The following is a 23,081-nucleotide window of genomic DNA, read 5'->3' on the forward strand; positions in this document are numbered from 1 at the left end:
AACAAGCAAAAGCAGTTTTCTAAATGGAAAAGGTCAGAATTACTAGAGAAAGGTATTTTATTTTTAGCTTCTAAAATGAAAGTATAAGAGGTTTTAAACATGACTGTACCCTTTTAAGAAAAAAGATGAACTTACAAAAAATTGTATTCAGAAGCATCAAACCATTTTCTTACCATATAAGCTAATGTATGGTAAATAACATGAGGTAACATGCGATGAACACAAGGCAGTTTATAGTTTTCACATGTTAGCACTAGCAAGGATAAGGTTGGTGTCCAACCTTTTTCAAGGGATCACAATCAATACTTTAACTATTTTCCTAGAATCAGGCAGAGCCAACTAAGCCCCTAACTGTGGGCATCCCACAGCCTGGCAAGGAAGCAGGCAGTGGAGAAACTAGTCAGCCTTTTCTCTCCCCTGCAATACAACAGACTGCCACTGGGGATGCTGCTGAGCAGCTGCAGCAGGGCAAGAACAGCAAGTAGCTGCTCAGAACACTCCTGGTTCATGCCAGAAACTGCTCATGGGGCTGCAGGAGAAATAATGAGGCAGTTACGGAAGGGTGCTCCATATTGCCTCCCCATAGCAACATGGCTGATTCAAGTAGTTCAGTTTAAAAATTGCAGAGCATGGCTCAGTAAATATATTTTCAATTCATAATCAAATACAATATTTCTTCTTTACACAATTGCCCTTGAAAGCCACAATTGAGTACCTTGAAGGCTTCAGGTTGGACACCACTGACACAGCCTATTGTTTCTAAGTTGGAAAGTCGTCCTGTTAATTTTTTACCTCATTTAAGCTAGCACCCAGAAATTCTTTCAGTGGCTTTGTTAATAAAAATATGCATAAAGGGGGAATTTTTATTGTTTTAGAAAAATAACCTGTATTATACAGACTAATATTTTCACACACAGAAAATAAAACCATATGCAACAAACTGGAAGAGAACTTTTATATGACCTAGATATTTAAAATTAAGAGGACTACCTCCATAATGATTATTTTTATTACTTCTTGAGCATTGATAATGTGCTTGGCAATGTACAAGAAAAATACAGAGTCCCTGCCTTAAGGAATTTGCATAATCCAAGTTCCCAACTGCAAGGAGAACAGTAGTATCAAGTTCTATATTTTTAAATATATTATGAAGCAAAGAAATCCAAGCAATGATAATGGCCCTTTACTAGACAGAGATAGTAACATTGTTAATAATGATGCATAAAAGGCCAAAGTGTTACATCAACTATTTCTGTTCTGTAATTGGAAAGAAACAGGATGATGTACTTGTATCATACATACTGATCAAGTAGTTCCCATTCCATTAGTAATTCAGGAGGATGTCGGATAATATCTGGTTTCAGAGTAGCAGCCGTGTTAGTCTGTATTGGCAAAAAGAAAAGGAGTACTTGTGGCACCTTAGAGACCAAATAAATTGGTTAGTCTCTAAGGTGCCACAAGTACTCCTTTTCTAGATAATATCTACTATGAATAAACATTTTTAAATCAGCAGGCCTCAATGACTTGCAACCCAAGACTTCTACAAAGAGATCTCTGGCTTGCAGATGTTAATTTTTAATAAATCTTGGAATACCAAGGAAATTCCAGAAGACAGGAATAGTTCTATTGTGCCAATCTTCAAAAAGAGGAAGCAGGATGACCTGAATAACTATAGGCAGGTTAGCCTGATATCAGTTCTATGCAAAATTAGGGAAAAATTGATTCAACTGATAAAGAATTAAAGGATAGGAATACAATTAATCCCAGTCAAAATGCCTTTATAGAAAATAGATCTTCTCAAACTAGCCTGATTTATTTTTTGGTGAGATTAGAAGGTTGATTGACAAAAATAACTGCATAGATGTAGTATATTTAGACTTTTGTAAGGCATTTGACTTAATACTGCATGGCATTCTTATTAAAAATAGAACTATACAATATCAATAAACAACACATTAACTGGATTAAGAACAGGCTAATTAACAGATCTCAAAAAGTAGTTTTTAATTGGGAATCCTCATTGAATGCGGCTGTTTTTAGTGCAGTTCCACAAGCATTGATGCTAGGCCTGACGCTATTCAACATTTTCATCAGTGATCTGGAAATATAAAATCACTACTAACAAAATCTCCAGAATTCACAAAGATGTGTGGAATGGTAAATAATGATGAGTACAGGGCACTCGTACAGAGCGATCTGGATCACTGGATAATTTAGACCCATTCAAACTAAACACATTTTAATATAACCAAATGCAAAATTATACATTTAGAACAGTGGTACTCAGACTGAGGCTTACGAGCCGCAAGTGGTTCTTTAGTGTGTCTTCTGTGGCTCTTTGCAACATATGATACTAATGCTGTGTCTAAACTGCCACTTTCAGTGCTAAAACTTTAGTCATTCAGAGGTGTGAAAAAACACCCCCAGAGCGACAAAAGTTTTAGCACTGAAAAACACCAGTATTTGCAGCGCTTTATCGCCAGGAGCTCACTCCCGGCATTAAAGCTACCACTCCTCATTTGGGGTGGTTTTTTTTTTTTAATCGCTGGGAGAGCTCTCCTGCAGTGATAAAGCGTGATTACACTGCCCATGTCACAGCGCTGCCATGGCCGCACTGTAACGTGGGCAATGTAGACATACCCTAAAACAGTGTGTGATTTAATTATTAACCAAATCAGAATGCTTTTACTGTGTTATTAACCAATTGTAGTTGATAAAATAATAATACTTGGTCAGTTATTCTGCTCTGAGAATAACATATATAACATAACACTGAATGCATCCAATGAAATGAGCTGTAGCTCACAAAAGTTTATGCTCAAATAAATTTGTTAGTCTCTAAGGTGCCACAAGTACTCCTTTTCTTTTTGTGAATACAGACTAACACGGCTGCTACTCTGAAACATATATAACATATAAGTACCATATAGCTTAGATATATATGTTATTCTCACAACAAAATGACTGACAAAATGTTGTACAAATCTACACTAGTTACTCTGGTGATTCAACAGTAGACTTACACCATATAATTTTAAATGCATTCTATTTTTAAATATAGTTAAACATTTTTCAATTGAATGTATCAAAATATTGAAAAGATTTGTAATATTCAAAGTATTTATGAAAATTACTATTTAATTGTCTTCTTAAATTTTAAACTATTAATTCAGGAAAACGGAAAAGCAAGATGCTCTTTGAAATATGTTAATATTACTTGCTGTTATAAAAAAGTTTTGTAATACCATCTGGAAACTTTAAGGTCTAATTAATGCAAAGAATTACATCCTTCATTTTTCTACATGATTTCATTTTAATTACAAAACTGTAAATCTATTACATTTCTCAATATTGCTCTGAAAATATTCTAAAATGATAGAAAGTGAAAAATATTTAGGATCCTGAAATTAAGTCTGTTTAACATCACCTAAAACAGTGACAATCTGTCAAAAACCCTCAACAAAAACCATTTATAAATGAGAAGGAAAAAAAAACAGTATTACAGAAAAAAAGGACCAAAACTGTTGAATAATTGTTGCAACAAATCTATCACATATGTAATACCAAAACAAAAATCAAATGAAAAAAGACTGAACAGCTTTACAGCTTGTTAAAATGGCAAACATGGAGTAAGGCAAAACATTTTTTAAACAGTTTGAGAAAATAATATGGACTTTAAAAAGAAATTTTCTCTGAGATTCCAGGAGTCCAAAATAGATAGGCATTTCTTTCAAATAGGATATTTTATTAAATCATGTCTGTATTATTCTAAACAAAAATCTGACTACTATGTTCCTCCTTGTGTAATCAGACACACCCGATCTAAAAACTCTGTTTCTTAACGATCCTGTAGGTGCAACATTGTTCCTGGTGTACAGTACTGTACTTACCCTTATCTGTCCTAGCCTTACATAGGAATCCATTTGTTTAACATTCTAGGGCCCATCGTGATACTGGACAACTACGTTTTTCTAAGGGATAAGGTGTATACATATGACTGTATAACCAATCCATCACACACAGACCTAATAGTTGCATGTCTGTTTATGGGGTAAGAAACCTGTTGCCTTTATTTTCAAAATCTAGAATACAACTTTTACCACCCAAATTTCAAGCTGTTTTTGTATTAAGTATAAAAGAAAATTGTATACGGTAAATAACTGAATTTGGAGCTACCAGTTCAGACAGTGAGGGTATGTCTACACTGCAGCTGGGATTGTGCCTTACAGCCCAGGTAGTCATGCGCTAGCTCTGCTTGAACTGGCATGCTAATAATATGTGGACGACGCAACATGAGTTAGCCACCCAAGTACAGGTCAAGTGGATTGGGCAGTCTTGTACTTAGGCACCTAGCCTGTGCTGAAACTTCCATACTGTTATTTTAGCGCTGTAGCTTGGGCACGCTCTCAGCTGAAGTGTAGAACTACCCTGAGTTTCCTACAGAGCTAGAATCCAAAGGCAGAGCTGCAGGAATGCTGAACATTTAGGAAGGAGCCCCTCTACTTTCACATCAGGTTTCCTTTCCATGAGTTTATATGCATAGAACCCCCCCCAGCCAATATGTCCCTTTAACAGCTTACTGACATCTCTGTAAAGTCACGTGTACAGGTAAGGTGGTTTAGAATTGGTTATAAAAACACTCTTATTTTACTTTAGGGAAAGGAGACTTCAGAAACAAAGAATGCATTTATTGGCAACCCACTGTGAAAAAAGGAAGCTCTGTCTGTGACGCTGTATGGAATATGGGTGAACATTTATAATATTATGGATACCAGTATTACAAAACTGCCATGAATCTTAGAAGATATGCATGTAAGGTATCAGTGGAAAAGTTTCCTTTTCTTTTAGTGGAAAAGTTATGATTTGCTAAGTATGATCATCTTATTTATATGTATGTATCATCTTTGAATCCTGAGTTATAAATATGTGTGATATAGCTGAAGGGGAACTGAAGCTTAGAATATTCTAAACACCCCAAATTTCTTGGCAAAAATGAAAGATGACTTTCCATTAAGAAGTATAATACACTGTACCTCTGCATCCAGTCTGCATTTTAATCTGTGATTTTTTTTGAGTGGTTCCTTTGCCTTTGCGGGAGATGGGGAGAGAAAAGCTGTTTTTCCATCTTTATCTCAGCCACACAGGCAACAACTCCATGGGTGCTCTGGCAGCCAAACTCCCCTCCCTGCCCCTCCTACCCCACCTCACCTCCGCTCTGCCTCTACCTCCTCCCCTGAGCATGCTGTGTCCCCGCTCCTCTGCCTACCTCCCAGCACTTGCTGCCACCAAACAGCTGTTTGGCGGCATAGCAAGCTCCGGGAGGGAGGAGGGAGGAGCGGGAACATGGCACACTCAGGAGAGGAGGCGGGGAAGAGGCAGAACCGGGGCAGGGATTTGGGGAAGGAGTCAGAATGGGGCAGGGAGGGAGTGGGGTTGGGACTTTGGGGAAGGAGTTGAAAAGGGGGCATGGAAGGGATGGGAGGGGCATGGAGTCAGGATGGGACCGGGGGCAGAGGTGGGGGGGGGGGGTCAAGCACCCACTGGCATGAGCAGAAGTCAGCGCCTATGCTCAGACATATTTCAAAAAGAAGTCAATGGATTTCAATAAGAATTTTGTGGGTGCAGCTATTAACAGGATTGGTCCCTTAGCTTTATAAAAAAATCCACAGTATTTATCCTCTCTACCTTTGCTCATTTTTAAACTCCACCTTACTTCCAAATAAACATCAGATTCCAAAATCTTTCCAAACTAAGCCCTAATTTAAATTATTTTCCTAGTTACAATTAAGGCAACCAACACACATTAGCTTTTGTAATACTTAATTGATACTTTTAGTCTGGTTAATTTTTAAGTCAATTGCTCTCTTTCATTCTTAATGTCAATATTTTACACAAAGATGACTTTTACTACTGAAGAGACTACTAACAGGGAAAAACTCAGGAGGCATAAATTCTGGTTCTATTTCTGTCTCTACCACCCTGTTGCCTTTGGCAAGTCACAGCCTTCCTGTGCTTCAGTTCCTTTATAAAATGGGCCTAATTCTAGAGTTGTTTAAAATTTGTGTGGGAAATTCTCCTAGTGAAAAATATGGAAAATGTCAATTCTGATTAATATTATCAGTTTCCCTGCAGAAAATTTCAAAATGAAAATTGTTTCAAATGGACATTTTGAAAAGAAAGTAAAATTTTCATTTAATTTAGACTTAAATTATAATTTTATTTTGCTTTAAAAACCATAAACAAAATATTTTAATTCAAATTAACATTAACATTGACACAAATTTTCATTTTCAATTAAAAAGTTGCTTAATTTAAAAACTGAAATAAAAATTTAAGTCTAAACAATATGAACATTTTCATTTCTAATCTGTTCAAAACTACATGTGCAAAAACTAAAAAGTAATTTTACTGCAATTTTAAACACAGATTTTTTGCTTAAAATTTCTTGCAGGAAAAGTTTTTGTTTTCCAACCAGCCCTACTTAATATTATCTATTTTTGTAAAGGACTTTGGAATGTCTGGTTCAAACAAGTTGTGTGTGTGTGTATGTGTATGTGTGTGTATTATAATTAAGGCTACAATTTTGTCACAGAGGTTGTGGAAGTCACAGAATCCGTGACTTCCAAAGATCTCCGTGACTTCAGCCCAGGTGGCTGGGAACTGCAAGGTCCCGCCAACTCCTGCAGTGGCAGGCAGCTCTGAGGTACCCCACCACCACCTGAGGCAGCGGGCCTCCAAGCTCCAAGCCACCATGGGCAGTGGGGGTATCCTACAGCTCCTGGACACCACGGGGGGAGGGCAGGGGGACCCCTGCAGCTCCCTGGCCACCACAGGAGAAGCAGGGAGACCCCCCGCAGAGCCCTGCCATGGCAGTGGGGCAGGAGGAGCCCTGCAGCACCCCATGCAGAGGGACCCCCACAGCTCCCTGTCACTGTGGGGGGCACGGGAAAACCCACAGACCCTGGCCGCCGCGGGAGAGCAGAGGGACCAAGGCAGCCCCTGGCTGCCGTGGAAGGGTAGGGGGATCCTTGAAGCTCTGAGCCCCAGCAGGCAGTGGGGACCCTGGACTTTCAGCCAGCCTGCAGCTGCCCAGCCCCTTCCAATTTTATCATTGATATTTTTAGTAAAAGTCAGGGACAGGTCATGGGCAATAACAAAAAAATCATGGAAGACACCTGTCCCTGACTTTTACTAAAAATATCCATGACAAAATCTTAGCCTTAATTATAGTATTAGTATTATTTAAAAGGCAACATATGTTATTTTCTTGGAATAGCAAAGAGCATGTATTTTTTCCTCTTGATTTCTTAAAAAGCCTCAAACTTGCAGACACACAAATTACTCATAAACATGTTTCCAGGATAGGGGTGTAGAATTATATATTTTTATCCAATTCTTATCAGCTTCACTCTATATTACATGTAAAGTGTACATATCTACAGCATTTGCAATACCCTTTGAAAAAGGGGACACTAGAGTGAAGAATTACATTAGATCATGAATTTAACTACATGACCAAATGTTACACACACACACACTTTTTTTTTTAAGAAGAATTATACAAACAACTAAAATAAGCATATTTATAGGGGTGCTATAAAAAGGAATAAAGCTAATATAGCAGACCGCAATAAACCCCCCAAAACAAAAAAATAATGTATCTGACTTTACAGTACATTTGGTTAAAATATACAAAACTTATATATAATGCAAACTGAAGATATTTCTTACAGGTTGACAGAGACTGAAAGATCAAGGCACTTTGGTCTCTGGAACGGTAGCAGCCACACTATTTCCAGTTTCCTCTGCCTAGAAGATTCAAACATCAAGATTCCTCAGAAGGAAGGGAGTAAATACAGTGGTGGTCACAGTAAAAGACAGTGAGGGACATGCATGTGTTATGTGTAGTGGGATCCAGGGGGGCATGCAAAGAAAAGATATGAACCATGATCAGGAAGACTGAGCCAAAGCCTCCGGTATGATTAGGGCCCTACCAAATTCACAGTCATGAAAAACGTGTCACGGATCATGAAATCTGGTCTCCTCCCGTGAAATCTGGTCTCCTCCCGTGAAATCTGGTCTTTGAGTGCTTTTACCTTATACTGTATGGATTTCATGGGAGAGACCTGCGTTTCTCAAATTAGGGGTCCTGACCCAAAAGGGAGCTGCAGGGGGGTTGCAAGGTTATTTTAGGTGGGTGGCGGTATTGCCACCCTTACTTCTGTGCTGCCTTCAGAGCTGGGCAGCCAGAGAGAAGCAGCTGTGGGCCATGTGCCCAGCTCTAAAGGCAGTGCCACGCCAGCAGCTGTGCAGAAGGAAGGGTGGCAATACCATACCATGTCACCCTTCCTTCTGCGCCGCTGCCTTCAGAGTTGGGAGACCGGAGAATGGTGGCTGCTGACTGAGGGTCCAGTTCTTCAGGCAACAGCGCAGAAATAAGGGTGGCAATACCGTACCATCCTTTGCCATCCTTACTTCTGCGCTGCTGCTGGCAGTGGCGCTGCCTTCAGAGCTGGGATACCGGCCAGCAGCCGCTGCTCTCCAGCTGCCCAGCTCTGAAGGTAGCACCGCTGCCAGCAGCAGCATAGAAGTAAGGGTAGCACTACCGCAATTCCCCCGACAATAATCTTGCAACCCCCCACAACTCCTTTTTGGGTCAGGACCCCTACAATTACAACACCGTGAAATTTTAGATTTAAATAGCTGAGATCATGAAATATATGATTTTTTAAATCCAATGACCATGAAATTGACCAAAATGGACTGCGAATCTGATAGTGCCCTAAGTATGATGCTTAAGGCATAATACCACAACAAAAAATTATAACTGAAAACCAAATAACTATTAAAATATATATATACACACACTTCTGGTTAAAAATTGAGAATGATACTTATATAGTAACAATTCCTTACAATACTGATAAAACACATACATGACAATTGTGTGAATCTATTCCTTTAAGTATATTCTGGAAGAAGTAGCAGGGGAATGTGGCTGTGCTGGTATAAATTGTTTAGAAGGGCAGCGAAAACAGGAGCATCAGTATTATCAATCTGGAAGATGGTAAATGTCAGCCATCTTGATGGTATACTGTATTTTTATGACAGGTTTCAGAGTAGCGGCCGTGTTAGTCTGTATCTGCAAAAAGAAAAGGAGTACTTGTGGCTCCTTAGAGACTAACAAATTTATTTGAGCATAAGCTTTTGTGAGCTACAGCTCACTTCATCGGATGTGATGAAGTGAGCTATAGCTCACGAAAGCTTATGCTCAAATAAATTTGTTAGTCTCTTGGGTGCCACAAGTACTCCTTTTCTTTTTTTGTATTTTTATGTTCTTCTGAAGAACAGTAACAATTATCCATTGTAGTAAAATTCTTCTTTTATAATACTGTACATCTGAGATAAGTGTACTAAGTACTTTGTCTGACCTTGTACAAAGAAACAATCCTCTAAATTAAGGACTGATTGCTCTTTGTGTGAGAAGAAGGAATTTCACTTATTCTGAGAAGTAGAAAGTCAAGTAGAACTCTGGTTTTGTACTTTTCCTGCTCCAAGCCTTCTGCTTTTTTCACATCTACCCCTAAATTGTTACCATTTTTATTTTTAAAAACAGTAAATTCTCAGAACAAATAAATAGTTTATTTGTACAACTGAATATTTTGATGATTTTTTAAATAAGTTGATATAAATAAAAGTAAATAGTTACTCAGATCTATACTGTTAAAGAATTGGGTTATCAAGAAACAAATCTACTGCTCTTCCTAGTACTGTTGACTGCACCAAATAATCTGGAAGGAATGGAGAGATATAAATTAAAGTTAAATTAGAATCTCTCAATAATAAATGGCATATTTCCTCTTAGTAAATGTGGCTGAATTTAGTATTTTATGTTAAATAGGGAGAAATCTAGAAGTATACATACAATTAGAGATATATAGGGCTTGATTCCACCTTGTGCAGCAGTTTAAAAGTACTTTACACTAACTATAAATGTAATTTAGACCCACTTAGTGCCCTTTTACCCTAATAGAGTAGTGTACAGTAGTCTTAGCATAAATGAGAATCTAGTCCTAACATTATAGCGTGGCAAAATTTTACACCCATTTTGCACAGGCATAAATGACTGCACAAGGCAAAGGGCAATGAAGAATCAAGTCCATGGTATTTATATGTGACTGAGTATTGTTCGTCCTCATATTAAAAATTAAATAGGTGATACGCAAAACACTATACCAGTATAGTACAAAAGAAAAAGTAGACTTTTTATCCAAATATCCTTGTATAAAAGAAAATCTCTTTTATGCAAGAGATGTGTATCCATTACTGTGAGCTGTAATAATTCCAGAGTCCCAATATAGTCTAAAAATGGCATAATGAAGTATTTCATAAATGCCTGTGTGATAAAACAATGCAAATACAACTGCACTTTCCTCAGAATGAAATGATCACTCTTTTAGTCAATTTTAGTAATTCTCCATAAAGTTATTCTAATATAAAAAGTCATTTGTTCAAGTTTCCCAAGCAAGGGAACAAATTTTATTATCCCCCTCATTTTAAAAAGTTAAATTCAGCAGGATCATTTAATTCCCTTTTTTTTTTTTTTGCATTTAGAAACCTTTTAGTTTTTGTTTAAAAAGTACTTGAAAAATGGTACAGCAAAAATATCTCAAAGTGCAGTTTACTGAACATTACAAACAGTCTGCATTGCAATTTGTTAGTGCTGTTTGCATAATAAGTGTTAATTGTTGCTATGGTTTCTTTGTATTTACTGTAGGTTTACTGGGGGGAGGGAATGTATTTGTTTACAAATGAGTTGTATTTATTACTGAGATTACTCCCAAGAGAATATTCAGAAAACAAATCTGAATATTATATTAATATTAGTTTAAAATCTTAACCCCAGCCACTTTAAATTGTTTGTTACCAGCATATATACTGATTTTTAAGATTAGATATACTAATTCTACATAAACAGTGCAAATGTCTCAATATTCGCATCAACCTAAAATTAATGCTGCAATTACTACTGACAGCCATGTCAAGAAAGTAGTAAATAAAGTAATTCACATTAGTAATTCTCAAATCCTCAAAATGCTGTCATTAGTAATATTAAAGCAACACAGAACAAATGTTGGGTTTCAAAACCTCTTGGTTTTGTCAAACACAATCCTTGTAAACATGGCTGCATAAGATTTCTCAACGCTGTTATCTGAAGTAATTAAATAAATAAAAGCATTGACAAACAATTCCTATAAGCTTTTTGCATAGGGTTTGGATTAAGTTTACTTTAAAATGCAGCAAGCTGTTAATAAAATCTGTTAGTCAAGTAGGTTCCAATCCTGCTAACAATTACACATGTACTTTACACCAGTAGTCTCATTGACTTTAATGGGATGACTCACATGTGTAACTGTTTACATAATTGGGGTCTTATTTAGCACTTAAAGCTGTCCCTAGTCATTCAGAAGGTGAGCAGTAGAAATGCTCTGCATAAGTTTACAAAATATGCTATTCAATTTAAAAGTATATCAATGGAAATGTTTCAGTAAAAGTCACATATTTATGATTCCAAACAGGTTATGTACATAATATACTACCACAGCAGGAAATACCTCACTGTAGTACAACAGTGTACAGTTGTGAAACACAGTGTTTAGTATAATTTCCCTTTAGTTTTCCCAGTGCATAAGTGGTTTACAACTACACTATACAACATGCCCAAGTCTAATTATTTATTATGTACAAGATAGAAGCAAGATGTGAGGAAGAAGGAATGAAAAAAAAATGGCAAAGATACAGGGATTCATTCCTGCCAGGTGCTGAGCAGTCCTCCAAAGGTGCGAAGAGCCCACAACTCCCACTGAAATCAGTAAGACTTAAAGACAGTCAGCATCTCAGAGTAGCATGCAGCACCTTGTGGGATCCCAAATAAACTCCATGAGAGAACATCAAAATCATTCAGATGTTTTATAAAGCGCAAACAAGAAAAATATAATTGAATATTTTACGATCAGTATTAAGCTAACTGCCATGTTTGTGCAATGCAAAATTAAAAACATAGGTTGGCATGCATTCAATATGGATCCCATGATAACAAAGATGGAATTTGGAGTTTCTGCATCTTTTAGAAAAAACATTAATCTTTGTATCTTAAAGTTATCCTATAAATATAAAAGATAAACAAATACATTATAGCTGTTCCTTGAAATAGACATTTGAACACATGACCATTTTTTAAAAAGTGTTCAGTACTAAATTTCAACTCCTTTCTCTGGTATATCATTGGGTTTTGGAGTTTGAAAAGTTTTTTAAAAATTTATATTTTCTAGAAATACAAATAAACAATAGCATTACAGTGCAAAGCAATCTCATCTTGCCAGCCATATATTATCTCGATGCAAAAGGATCTAAGACTGTTATATTCTGAGTAGCATAAAACCAAATTTAAGGATTACATTTGTAAAACAGCATAATGGTACTCCTTTTATGTTCAGTTCTGTTCTTAAATTCCAAAACAAGGTCCAGATTCCGGCCCATCCTATGCACCAACACAAGGGAGTTAGAAGTGACGTAAGATGGCCTCTTGCTTTAGTGCACTGTACCGCCATTACTTGTGTGCAGAGGGAACCAGAGCTGCTATGACCCTCCTTATGCAGATGGGCAGGAGAAGTCTTGACTCTGCTCCCCACAACATGCCTCGTGGCAAAGCGTTTCAGGGAGTACATATTGCCTTTTACAGTATATTCCCTCCCTGGAGCAGTGGGGAAACTGAAAGTAGATTATGCCTCTCAGTCACACTCTTCCTCCAGGGATAGAACAACAATGTAATTACCCTTTACTCAGGACTAGACTGCACACCAATCCAGCCCTAAGCGAGTTCAATGTTGGTTGTATTCACAATATTATACCACATCCAGTGATTCTGAACTAGGACTAAAACCAAATGTCTTGAAACAAAAAGCTAAAAAGGCAGAACTGAAACAAGTTGTTCAAAGCAATGAACATATATATCCCGGTAATCCCTCTGTTCCAAGGAGGAACAGCTATTACCAGGCATATCACCTCTTAATTGTTCAAGAGAGGATATTTCTCTGATTTTCAGTCAGAGAACTGGAAGATGGTTTCTGGGTTATTGCTGTCTGCAGGATTTGTTGGCTGCAGGGTTTTTGTTGGTGTAGTTTTACCATGAGAATGAGAGGAGGAAGAATGTGAACTTTCACTGGAACTGCTACGTGTCTCTGTGCTTGTACTAGTCTTTTTCATCTTCCTTCTTTTAGCAAGAGGTGCCTTGTCAACATTCTGGAGGCAAAATCCTTCTCTTTTGTACTTGTTAAAGGCCTGTTTCAAAATAAAAAGGCAATTTATGCATTTATAAAAGGTTTAAGAAATGTTAGAACATGCGTAATAAGGTATGAGTTCTATGTTTTATTATTTCTCAAGAGTCATGTCTATACATTCTTCATGCAGTTTATGACAGTTTTACAACCCTTTAAACTAGCGCTGTCAAGCGCTTAAAAATGTTAATCATGCGAGTAATCACACTGTTAAACAGTAATAGAATACCATTTATTTAAATATTCTTGGATGTTTTCTACATTTGCAAATACATTGATTTCAATTAAAACACAGAATACAAAGTGTACGGTTCTCACTTTATATCTATTTTTATTATAAATATTTGCACTGTAAAAAACAAAAGAAACAGTATTTTTCAATTCCCCACATAGTCCATGTTTTAAAATTATTTTACTAAGCCATAAATATAGTCAAGATTACATTTCAGTATTTTATATTTACTTAAATTACAATTTTAGTTTTAAACATTTCAGGGTTATTTTTTTTTCTTCAAAACTGAGATCTCTGCAATTGCTAAATAAAGAAAAACTGTTTACCCCACTTCTTCTTCTTGGACAACACAGTCCCTGTTTGTAATGAAGCCATAAAATGCAATGTGTTTGAGCATAAACTGCAGTTTAACATATTATGTTTTAGATTATTCTTCATATATAAAGTTTTGAAAAAATCAATATTACATTTTCCTCTTTGCCTTCATTTGTATAACAAACAAATTTTTAGTGAATTAATGCTGGTAACCAAAAATGTCCATTAAGGCAATTAAGGTATTTCCACAGACCATTCCAAATCGTAATATATTTTAGATGCTTTAGCTCAAATTTTTGTAGCAATAGTTTACTTTCTTCCTTTCTTTCCTAATCACAAGAAGGGCAATTAAACTGAAAGTCAAGCAAGTGCTAAGTGTAACCAGAATGTTACATGCATCTTACAAAGCTTTGTTTAAGGACCTTCTCTAAACTTGTATATTTATGGTAGCTGTTTCACCATCATCACTTTCCCCAGTGATATAAATATGCTGTCAAAATCTATATTCCTCTCTCAACTTCCCATTTTGACATATGTGTTTCATTATATTCTCTCATGTAGGTTTCTGGCCACTGATACAAGTCTACATATTATATAGGCCTTATATTTCTGTGACTTCCTATATAACTATCACAGAACTCTAAATGTGAATACATTTTTTAAAGAAACAAATTCATGTAAATCCAAATTCTAGGCTGATATAATATAACAAATGTTTAATATTTATAATTAAAATACAAGAGTTTTTAAGCTTACATGAAAAGTTGCTTTGACGTATGTATGTACAGCAGCTCCTGAAGAGCCTAAGTTATCAGGAGTCATTAGAGGATTGGATGACAGCTGGCTCCCATCTTGAAGCCATTCACTGTATCTCAAGCTGGACATTTTAATTCTTTTATTTGGATCCACTGTAAGAAGTCCTAACAGAAATATATTATATATATTAAATATATTGTTAATCCAGGAGCTATTATTTATCTTTTTAATACTATGGATAAAGTAATCATTTGAAAACATAAAAATTGAATCATTTGATGAGTCATGTTTATATATCACTTAGATATAGCTCATATAATGTTGACACAGGGTTGTACAAAAGACTTTTTAACAAAGAAATGAACTACGTGCTTGTTATAAAACATCCATAAATCAACAATAATACATCAATAATACATCAATAACTGACATCCCTAAAAAATTATAGACCTTGATTCTGGATGCGTTGATAATTACCGCTTGCAACAAAAAGATTACTTTGGCTTCCTTATAAACTTAAATTAATAAAGCACCCAAAACTGAAGAACACAAAAGTATACAGTATGGTACTTTACTCTGATCACTGCAACTAAAAGAAAAATATGAAAAATCCATGGATACATACCTTGTATCAAATCTTTGGCTTCTTGAGATACATTCTTCCAGGCTTCTCTTTCAAAGGAGAATTCTCCCTTTTTAATTTTCTTCATAATTTCCAATGCACTGGTGCATGTTAAACCTTTGTCTTGAGACTGGAAGGGTACCTGTCCTGACAGCATTGTATACTACCAGGAGAACAAAAGTAGTACTAATTAGTACCATATATTTATTGCCAACCTTACTACAACATTACTGACTACATTAACCTAACTCACTCAATATTCAGATATTGTTATTTATAGAGTAGCAACAGTGTATATATTCCAACTAATAGTACTTTAATAAGAGTTATATTTTCTCTTTAAGGTGTACATGGCCTAAAGCACAACAGGTCTTTATTTAGAGACCTTGTTAGCAACATCGGCTTACATGTCTCAGGAATGTTGAAAACATACAGATTTTATGCAGTGGGAAGCCTATACCATTTACTTATGTTTCAAAATAAATTTTTCTGTAAAACAGAATGCAGGTTGGATCTTTATCTGAACTGGAACAGTTTTAAGAGCATAATATAAATTTATAGAGGTCTCATAATCGACTTATTATTTCCTTCACACATCCAAGCTGTTTTAACAGGTGAACATTCCAAGAAAAAATAATTTAATCAAATTGATCAGAAAAAAACTGAAAGCTGGCTCTAGCTCTACCTTCTTAAATGCTTCCAGTGCACATCCCAGCTTGTTACTATATGTGCAGGAAAAAGATATCCTCACCCCACTCCAAAGCAGTGTTTATCCAATACTAGCTTATCTGGGACAATGTCAAGCCCTCCCCAGACATTAGTTTTAACAAGGAATCAATTCTGCTTGTGTTATAGAATGATCAAAATAAATAAGCCACACAACCAACCACTCACCAAAATGACCCCCAAACTCCAGAGATCACAGGATTCATCATAACCATTGTGATTCAAGAGCTCTGGAGCAGCATAATGAAGAGTAAAACATGGAGTCTTAAGAGGCTGATTATCAGGTGGTTTTAACCGAGCAAAGCCAAAATCAATTATTTTTATTTCTGAATTATCATTTTCATCTGTGAACAATAAATTCTGAAAAGCAAATGCAAAGATAACTAAGTTAAAATAAACATTTTAAAAGATGCAGTTTTAAAACATACATGAAATTGATTCGAACCAACAATTTTTAAAAGAATTTAGTCTCTAAGAACAAATATGCAAGCCAATATCCTTTTCTCCTCTTTGTGAATATATTCTATTTCCTCATACTGCTTGATTAGAAAGAGAAGTTAAATAATGTTTAATTTATAAATCAGCTCTGATTGGAGATAAGCATGTGCTTACCACTATGCAACTTATAAAATCAGCTGCTATGTATGCGCACGCTTAGGAGATCATTTTCCAAGATTATCAAATCAAATTCTATATCACAATTATATCACTAACAAGTAGAAAATTAGGTGTTTAGAAACTAGCATATTTAGAAAGGGAAATGGAAAATGTTTAAACACTGAAGTAGTAAAAATATTACACTTCTTAGCAACCTCATTTTTAAAGGACAGAGTACTTACTGAAACTGAAGAATATTATTTAAGACTATCTACTTTAAAAGATAAGAATTAAATTGGTATATTCCAATTTAACTGAGCTAACCAAATGTGGATCAGTCTTTTAAATCATTTAAAGCTCTATTCTGTAATGTGGTAAGTAATCTAGACTGCCATATGAGTGAAAGTGTGCAATAGCACTCCCAGAATGTGCTCTGCATTTTGCAGGATTGAGCTTTAAAGTTGTCTCTTGCTACCAATACAAAGATTTGGAAAACCAAACCTGAGAAAATTCAGAGAGAGCGAGAGAATGTGTATTTTCCTATGCCAGTTTCCCTAATTTAAGGAATATTCATATCATCACTGAATTCCACATTAAAGATGGATTATAAACCATTAAGATTCAACCAACGTGGGTAATACAGTTCTGACAGGCTGCAGAAATAATTTGACTTAGTTATTAGAAAAGTTCCTGGTGAGAATTTGGGGTGAAAGTAAGCCGGTGTGCTGATAAGAAAATCTGACAGAGCTCAAATGACCTGTTTCTGACACCTCAGTTTTATCTACTTTCTTAATCTGCCCACAAAACTCTACTAATGCCTTCTTTTTGAGTTTCCCCCCATATATGAGGGCTAGAATCAAATTTCCATTTGGCTACTTCATCTTTCTAAAACACTTCTTTGTTCCTCTGATTTAAAGCTATTTCTTTAGGATAATCCCAGCCAAGTAACAGGTATACTTGGAACCTAATTTTCCAAAGCTGAAGAAAATTAGAATTATGAGTAAAACTGATGGGAAGGAAGAATTTAGAGAGCAAAACATGAACGAACATTGGAATTGTTTAAAAAGAGTTTACAAGACAGCCCAAAAGCCACAATTCCTCAGTCACAGAAGAGGACTACTGGGTTAAAAGCCCATCCCAGTTAAGAGGGAAGTGAAGACCAGAAATTAGAAACAAACACACACTATATAAAAAATGGAAAAAAACAATGTAGATTGTGAACATTATAAGTTACCAACGACAAAGTGTAGAAAATTGATAAGGGAAGCTAAAGACATCAGGGAAAAATCCCTTTTTCACTGCTTAATTATTCTTATAGTTAGAGACAGCCAACGTAAAACTCCCTTACTGCAAACTAAGCCAATTACTTCTTGTCCTATCCTCAGAGGACATGAAAAACAATTGAATAATGTCCTCTTCATAATAACTGTTTACATATTTGAAGACCTACCACGTCCCCCTTCAGCCTTCTCTTCTCTACACTAAACATGCATAGTTCTTTCAACCTTTCCTTATAGGTCATGTTTTCTAAACCTTTTACCATTTTTACTGCTCTCCTCTGGATTCCCTCCAATTCGTCCACATCTTTCTTAAAGTATGATGCCAAAAACTGGACACAGTACTCCAGATGAGGCCTCACCAGTGCTGGGTATAGCAGAATAATTACCTCCCATGTCTTACGTATGACACTCCTGTTAATACAGCTCAGAATAATATTTGCTTTTTTCACAACACCATCATACTGTTGACTGATATTAAATTTGTGATGAACTATAGCCCTCGGACTCTTCTGCAGTAATGCTGCCTATTCAGTTATTCTCCATTTTGTATCTGTGCATTTGATTTTTCCTTCCTAAGTGCAGTACCTTGCACGTGTCTTTACTGAATATTGTCTTATTGATTTGTTATTGATTTCAGATCGATTCTCTAAATTATCAAGATCAGTTTGAATTCCAGTCCCATCTTCCATAGTGCTTGCAACCTCTCCCCAGCTTGGTATGCAAATTTTATAAGCACACTTTCCATTCCATCATTCAAGTCATTAATGAAAATATTGAATACTAACAGACCCACAACAGACCCTTGCAGGATACTACTTGGTACAGCCTCCCAGTTTGACAGTGAACCACTGATAACTACTTTTTGAGTACAGTCTTTCAACCAGTTATATAAGCACCTTACAGTAACTGCACGTAGACCATATTTCCCTAGTTTGCTCATGACAAAGCCAAGTGAATTGTGTCAAAAGCCTTACTAAAGTCAAGCTATATCACGTCTACTGTTTCCCCACTCTTTATTAGGCTGGTTACCCTGTCGAAGAAGGAGATAAGATTGGTTTGGGATTGTTTGTTCTTGACAAATCCACACTGGCTTCTGCTTATCACCTTATTATCCTCTATTATTGTTATTAACTTATTGTTTAATAATTTGTTCCATTATCTTTCTAGGTATTGAAATTAAGCTAGCTTGCCTATTATTCTCCAGGTCCTTCCTTTTCTCCCTTTTTTAAAGCTGGATACTATGTTTGTTCTTTTCCATTCCTATGGGACCTCACTTGTCCTCTATGGGTTCTTGAAGATAGCTAATGGTTCAGAGCAAAACAAAATTTAATACATCAGAAGTAGGAAGCCTGCCAAACAATCAGCAGGACCTCTGGATGATCAAGGTACTAAAAGAGTATTCAAAGACAAGGCAGTTGCAGAGAAGCTAAATGAATTCTTTGCATTGCTCATCACTGACGAGGATATGAGGAAGATTCCCACACCTGAGCCATCTATGATGGGGTGTACCAACCCCGCAGTGGGCCGCTGGGGGTGGACCAATCATTGTGGGCCCAAGCAACCACACACCCTTTCCCCCTGCTGCGCATGCTCCAGGTGCAGAAGCCAGATTAAGGAGGCAACCCAGCTCAATCGGAGTGGGTGACAGAGGGGAAAGGACATACACTGCTAATTCCTGCGATAGTGCTGGGGGCAGAGCCCAAACACCTGGACTATGCTCCAGGCATCTCGCTGACGACGGAGACTGCCGGGGAAGCCAAGCCACTGCCTGCTGAGGAGGCTGCTGCCTGCTCTATGTCCCAGCCCAGAGGGAAGTAAGACCTATAGACTATTTGTTTGTTTTCCCAACTCAGGAGCCATAGACTGATTGATGTTTTGCCCTGGCCAGTGGGCTAATTCCCCAAGTCCTATTGCCTGCCCCAGCCAGGAGGCTGCAGGGCTTCAGACTGCTTTTTTGTTTTGCCTGCCCAGGGACCCACAGACTATTTGTCTAAGTGACCCCGTCAGGGGGCCAGGACCCACTTGACTGGAATCACCTGCTTAACAAGGAATCCCGATGACTGTGTGATGGGGTGTACCAACCCCGCAATGAGTCAACATGGGCACCCCAACTCGACACGCCAGGCCCTGTCACACTATCCTTTTTAGGTTATGTAACATATTGCTTAAATCAGTCTCTACCAGGTGACTGGAGGATAGCTAATGCAATGCTGATTTTTTAAAAAGGTTCCAGAAGCAATACTGGCAATTACAGGCCGGTAAGTCTAACTTCAGTACCAGGCAAATTGGTTGAAACTATAGTAAAGAACAGAATTATCAGACAAACAGATGAACACAATATGTTGGGGTAGAGTCAACACGGGTTTTGTAAAGGGAAATCATGCCTCACCAATCTATTAGTATTCTTTGAGGGGGTCAACAAGCATGTGAACAAGGGTGATTCAGTGGATATGGTAAACTTGGACTTCCAAAAAGCCTTTGAAAAGGTGCCTCACCAAAGGCTCTTAAGCAAAGTAAGAAGCCAGGGAATAAGAGGGAAGGTCCTCTCATGGATCAGTAACTGGTTAAAGACAGGAAACAAAGGGTAGGAAGAAATGGTCAGTTTTTAGAATGGAGAGAGGTCCCCAAGGATCTGTACTGGGACCGGTGCTATTCAACATATTCATTAGTGATCTGGAAAAAGGGGTAAACAGTCAGGTGGAAAAATTTCAGATGGTACAAAATTACTCAAGGATAGGTAAGTCCAAAGCAGACTACAAAGAGTTACAAAAGGATCTCATAAAACTAGATGACTGTACAACAAAATGGCAGATTAAATTCAATGTTCATAAATGCAAAGCAGTGCACACTGGAAAACATCATCCCAACTATACATAAAAATGATAGGGTCTTAATTAGCTGTTACACACAAGAAAGAGAATTCTGAGTCATTGTGGCTAGTTCCTGAAAATATCTGCTCAATTTGCAGCGGTAGTCAAAAAAGCAAACAGAATGTTAAGAACCATTAGGAAAGGCACAGATAATACAGGGAGTCCTTGGACTTACGATGCCCGACTTACATCTGATGCCACTTATGACGCTTTTCAATTGACTGCCCGTTTTACCTCTATGATGCTTGTTTCGCCCTTATAACGCTTGATTTGCATAAAGTTCACTTGAAATCACTTCCTGGTGGTGTTATACTGGTATGGAGCTGGAAGGGGTCGCTTCAGATTGGCTTCAAGGCAGCAGGGTAGCTTGTTGCCAGGTAGGGTTGCCGCTTGTTTTTGATCGGCTGAGCCTGGGGCCGGAAGCCAATCAGAAAGCTTGAACAGTGATTGGCTGAGGCTCAGCATGTGCGCCATTCTCCCTGGCTTTCTGAGCCTGTGTTGCCAGAATTCTGAGCAACATATGTGAGTTTATATGTTTATTTGAATGCTGTTTACAAAACACAATGTACTGTAAATACATTGATGTTGCAACATTAATCATCTATAATTCATTTAGTACAAAAATCTGGGTTATTGTGGTGAAAATAGTGTATCAAGCCTTGGTTCAGGAACCAATCCCCCCTTCATATATTGATTCCTATGGGAAAAGTGGTTTCGACTTATATTTAGATTCACAATGCAATTCTGAGGAACGAATTGTGTCATAAGTCTGAGGACTCCCTGCAAGACCGACAATATCATCATGCCACAATATAAATCCATAGTAATCCCACACCTGGAATATCGTGTGCAGTTCTGGTTGCCCCTTTTCAAAAAAAAAAGTATGTTAGAATTGGAAAAAGTACAGAGAAGAGCAACAGAGAAGATTAGGGATATTGAACAACTTCCACATGAGGAGAGATTAAAAGGACTGGGACTGTTCAGTTTACAAAAGAAATGACAAGGGGTAGCAAGGGATAGGTACTCTAGCTTTTCATAGGCTGAATTAAATACATCTAACTTATCTAAATATTATATAACCTGTTCTTTCCTGTTTTGGCCTGAGATCCTACCCCCTTGTTAATGTTAACTGTGTTAAGCATCTTATCACAATTAGCCTTTTTAGTGAAGACTGAAGCAAAAAAGGCATTCAATATTTCAGTCTTCTCTGCATTACCTGTTACTTACTCTCCCCTTCTCCATGAACTAATGGATGTACACTTTCCTTCATCTTTGTCTTACAGAGTTGTGGGTGGAAAGGAGTCTAGGGCTAGGATGACAGAGATGCAGGTTAGTACTGAGGGGCACTCTCACAGCTGTGAGGGGAGGAGCCCAGGGCAAGCGTGGCAAGGGGCTGCACATCAGGATTACAGGGCAGAGCTGTGGGGCGAGAAACACTCAAATGGCCCTACATGCTATGCACATCCTCTTCTTATTCCATTACTGCAGTGAATTCCCAAAATTTTGCTACTGTCCAATGGGTTCCAATCCCTTACAGAACGAAACATCTCAAGCCTATATAACATAGTAGCATGGATAGGGAGGGCTGCCTCAAAATTAAGAACTCGCTCTTCTACTTTAATGACTTATGTAACTGCCATGTAAATAAATTAGTTTATTTATCGGTATTTCACCAAATCTACATAGTCACACCAAGCAACCCTGACCAGTACTGTTAAAAGAGTAGTCAGAGCCTAAATGGGGTCTCATGTTTTTGCAGAAAGGTGCACTGACCACATATATATGGGGAAAACTGCATCCCACCCTCAGTTCCTGACTGCCTTAAAATAGTAACTTTAAAAACAACAAGCAGGAAAAAGAGAGGAAGGGCTAGTCTGACTGTGTGGAGGCAGTAAATTCTGAGAACCGTTCGCTAACAAGTAACCCTTCATTACTTCAACTTCTCAGATTTCCGTTCTTACAGATTAGCACTATTCAGATAAGTTGAAGAATGTGCCCAGTTTATTAAGAGAATGAAGTACTCCCTTACAACCTAACATCTGAACCAGTCTTTAAATTAAGATGGTAACAACAGTAAATGGGGGGACTCTGTTCCACATGGTGCCATATTTATAACAACCTGCCTCAAATGCTACTTGTTCTCTGATGGACAGAGAAACAGCAATCTTCTACATTAAGCATTTTGGCAATATATTTTCTTATCTTGTTAGAATTTCATGACACACCCCAATGATTTATTTTGTTCACTAATTCAGACAGTACACAAGAGCAAAGGGTAGCATTTTCAAATCCTTTTGCTTTGAAGTCACTTAGGTTTTTGGGTGAGATTTTCAAAAGGACCTTAGT

The 23,081-nt window shown here is 37.2% G+C and overlaps 1 protein-coding gene and 1 long non-coding RNA gene across 7 annotated transcripts in view; one reads left to right on the forward strand and one right to left on the reverse strand.

Annotated features, from left to right (window-relative positions):
* Positions 1-23,081, forward strand: part of LOC311521750 — a 55,502-nt gene that overhangs the window by 9,529 nt on the left and 22,892 nt on the right. Inside the window, exons 1-2 of one of the 4 annotated variants that reach the window (XR_014711962.1) lie at positions 3,654-4,051; positions 4,657-4,817. This is a non-coding gene — a long non-coding RNA (uncharacterized lncRNA). Of the gene's footprint in view, positions 1-3,653; positions 4,818-23,081 lie in introns of those variants that run through there. The other 3 variants (XR_014711960.1, XR_014711961.1, XR_014711963.1) reach the window with 3 other exon arrangements.
* Positions 12,355-23,081, reverse strand: part of RPS6KA5 (ribosomal protein S6 kinase A5) — a 194,679-nt gene continuing 183,952 nt past the window's right edge. For all 3 annotated transcript variants that reach the window (XM_084630302.1, XM_084630301.1, XM_084630300.1), the window contains 4 exons: positions 16,157-16,348; positions 15,266-15,425; positions 14,641-14,804; positions 12,355-13,341 (listed from right to left, as the gene is read on the reverse strand). In XM_084630302.1, the coding sequence (XP_084486428.1) occupies positions 13,102-13,341; positions 14,641-14,804; positions 15,266-15,425; positions 16,157-16,348 (756 nt within the window). In that variant the 3' untranslated portion in view covers positions 12,355-13,101. The remainder of the gene's footprint in view (positions 13,342-14,640; positions 14,805-15,265; positions 15,426-16,156; positions 16,349-23,081) is intronic.

The sequence above is a fragment of the Lepidochelys olivacea genome, assembly GCF_965140295.1.
Source record: "Lepidochelys olivacea isolate rLepOli2 genome assembly, chromosome: 6".
In the NCBI taxonomy this organism is placed as follows: Eukaryota; Metazoa; Chordata; order Testudines; family Cheloniidae; genus Lepidochelys; species Lepidochelys olivacea.